The 2,797-nt window shown below is 30.7% G+C and overlaps 1 protein-coding gene across 1 annotated transcript; it reads left to right on the forward strand.

Moving 5' to 3' along the window:
* Nucleotides 1-8: 8 nt before the first annotated feature.
* LOC105460685 lies at nt 9-1,243 on the forward strand. The gene is made up of 3 exons (XM_011707185.1): nt 9-237; nt 355-621; nt 774-1,243. The coding sequence occupies exons 1-3, from the start codon at nt 95-97 to the stop codon at nt 934-936; spliced, it is 573 nt and encodes a 190-aa protein (XP_011705487.1). The 5' UTR covers nt 9-94; the 3' UTR covers nt 937-1,243.
* The last annotated feature ends 1,554 nt before the right edge of the window (nt 1,244-2,797 follow it).

Here is a 2,797-nt window from a genome sequence, read left to right on the forward strand (position 1 = left end):
CGCCGCGGCGTGTCCACTTGAGAAAGACGGACAACGTCCTTATGTCGTGATTGACAAATCGCCATACAAGCCGAAAGGCGTAAATAATGCGGACATGGCAAGCATACAGTGCAGTTTTGTAGGTTTAGTTTTGCTTTGTCCGCAAAAGATTGGAGTGCATAATGCGACCGATGAAGACATTGAAGCGTTTTGCCATATGTGGAGATGTTACGGATATTATCTTGGGATGGCGGATGAGTATATATATTCTTCTAGCGCTAGTAAAAAATGAAGGAGTAACGTTTTAGAATGCCCTTTCCAAAACTTTTATATCCTATAAAATTATAATATCCTATAAAAATATAATTTCCTCAGGCACAACTTCTGCCGCGGCAGTCTCGAGGAAATAAAGCAGCGCACTCGAGATCTTCATGAATATTGGATATTACCTAATTTTAAGGAAGTTACGCCCGAATGGGAGCACATGACGAGATGCATCATCGAATCAATAAATTACTATCCCTTGATTTATGTACCTTACAAAATGATGATATTACTTGCTATGGATACGTTAAATATAAACATGCCGTATTTGTATGCGTCAATGAGTTACACGGAATGGATTACTTATAAAAGTTGGAAGTGAGCATACATATAGATACTTAATTTATCCCGTAACGCTCGCGCCGTTCAAGATCCTCGAATATTAAATATCAATTCTGTCAAACAACTATGTATTACAAAGTACTAAAAGTATGTATATTTTTATAGAATTATTATTTTAATTGTTTCAGATTTCTATTGCGCTACGTTTTAAGATTCTCAAGTTTCCAAAAAATTTTTAATAAAGTGATCGGCAAGATACTCGATCTTGCGAAGAATATGAGCCCAGAAAAGGAAGCAGAACTTCAGGAAAAATCGAAAAAGCAGTTATCCAGTTTTTCTACTATGCACTAATAGTGAAGCGCAATTGCATAAATTTTGAAAAAATCTAAATTTAAACAAGTTTTCTTTTAGTTAGCTTTTTGATGAATTAATTTAAAAAAAACGTATAATCAACTTATATTAATATCTAACTAATATCTGCTCTCTTATTAATATTAATATATAAATTGACATTGTATATTATGTCAAGTAAACATTAAAATTATCTAAAACATAGCAACGTCTTAACCGATTTTAAAGTATAATATGCTGACAAAAAATAAAGCAGTTGTCAAGTGCATTAAACTGGTACAAAATATATAACAAACAAATAACAATACAAACAAACAAAAATTTCATTTATTAATATTAATACTATCGATGCTATAAAATAAATTACACTGTAATATGAATTAGTCGGTTGTCTGTTTATAACTCATTTATCACTTAGCAGTATATTTATATTATCATATTTTTTTCTGTTGAAAGAGAGAGAGAGAGAGTCAATTTTTCTTTAACATAGTAAAAACGTGTCTGAGAGTAAGATTATACAATTTCAAACATGGTACAATTCTGAACGACATAAGATTTAAATCTATTTTTAAGATTCAAATTTGGTAAACGATCTTATTGTGAAGGGTACTAAACTTTACACAATAAAATTATTTACCAAATTTTAATCTTATAAATTAGATTCAAATATTATGTCGAATTGTACTACCTTATCCTATGAACAGAAAAGATTCGTAACGTACAGTAATATAAAATATTACCTTATCACGAGATAATCTAATTGCATTTCTTTTGACAAGAATACAAAATAATACCATAAATTGACAGTGTAATATAAAGGGTACCTGAATTTCGTCTCGAAACAATATAATCTCAAAGTGATCTGTTGCAAGGTAATAATTTCTTTGCGCTTGATCAAGTAAGTTTTTGTCGATTTCCATATATCATTCTAGCTTATCCTTCTTGATCGATTCAAGCTTGAGTATAAACAATGGGAATCGTAATCGCCATTTTATATATCTCCATTATAGAAAAATAGTTTTAAGTTCGCGTTATCAAGATTTTTTTTGCTAATTGTTTTAAAAATGTATAGCTTACAAAAATCAAGTGAATACAAGAGGGGGCGGAGGGGCGATCGCCTCTCCCTCCAGAGCTCTTCAAACAAATTTCGTATATTGGAAAAAGTCGGTTTTAAATGAAATGAGAAAAAAAATTATCAGAAATTATTTGAGACTAAATAATATTCACTCAATTTTTATTTAAATAATAAGAAATATTAAAAATAACATTAACGATAATAATAACTACATATTCACATTTCATCGTATCGTCCCTCCCCCCGTCCCCAAAACAACTCTCTGGATCCGTCACTACTCAATAGAATCATATAATGCGTCGAACAGTAATCGTATACTAATCTCAGATATGGCACCAAATTGTGCGTACTGCAGGTGTAAATGCAATTATTGTTAGCAATCACATAAAAATAATCCAGCATAAAGAGGATCGCACTCGGCTGATGTATTGTGCAGAATACTTGGCAGAAGGTAATTCATCATTGCGATAATTGTTTCAAAAGTGCTATGTATTGCTTTGAAGAAGTACTATCTAAATCATTATAAAGATAAATCAAAACAGCTATAAAAAAGGTATATGACAAAAAATAAGCATTTTGTTAAAATCTTTATATAATACCTTGTAAGCTCAACAAGAAATATGACTGATGAACCATTCGTCAAATCAAGTTCATGTTTTTTCTTGTTTGATGCAACATGTGTGACGTAAGCAAAAATAATGATTGGTCAGAATATTTAAATTGCAAAATAATACCGATTTTACATAATAATTATTAAATATCAGGAAAGACCGTGGAACGTTAACA

This window comes from Wasmannia auropunctata, unplaced genomic scaffold, assembly GCF_000956235.1.
Source record: "Wasmannia auropunctata unplaced genomic scaffold, wasmannia.A_1.0 LD317732.1, whole genome shotgun sequence".
NCBI classification, from domain to species: Eukaryota; Metazoa; Arthropoda; class Insecta; order Hymenoptera; family Formicidae; genus Wasmannia; species Wasmannia auropunctata.

Bases quoted from the DNA above. Each gene is read 5' to 3' on its own strand.
- LOC105460685 (XM_011707185.1), top strand. From the start codon at position 95: ATGGCAAGCATACAGTGCAGTTTTGTAGGTTTAGTTTTGCTTTGTCCG. The intron at 238-354 runs GTATATATATTC...TAATTTCCTCAG, and splicing joins TATCTTGGGATGGCGGATGA to GCACAACTTCTGCCGCGGCA. The intron at 622-773 runs GTGAGCATACAT...TAATTGTTTCAG, and splicing joins ATTACTTATAAAAGTTGGAA to ATTTCTATTGCGCTACGTTT.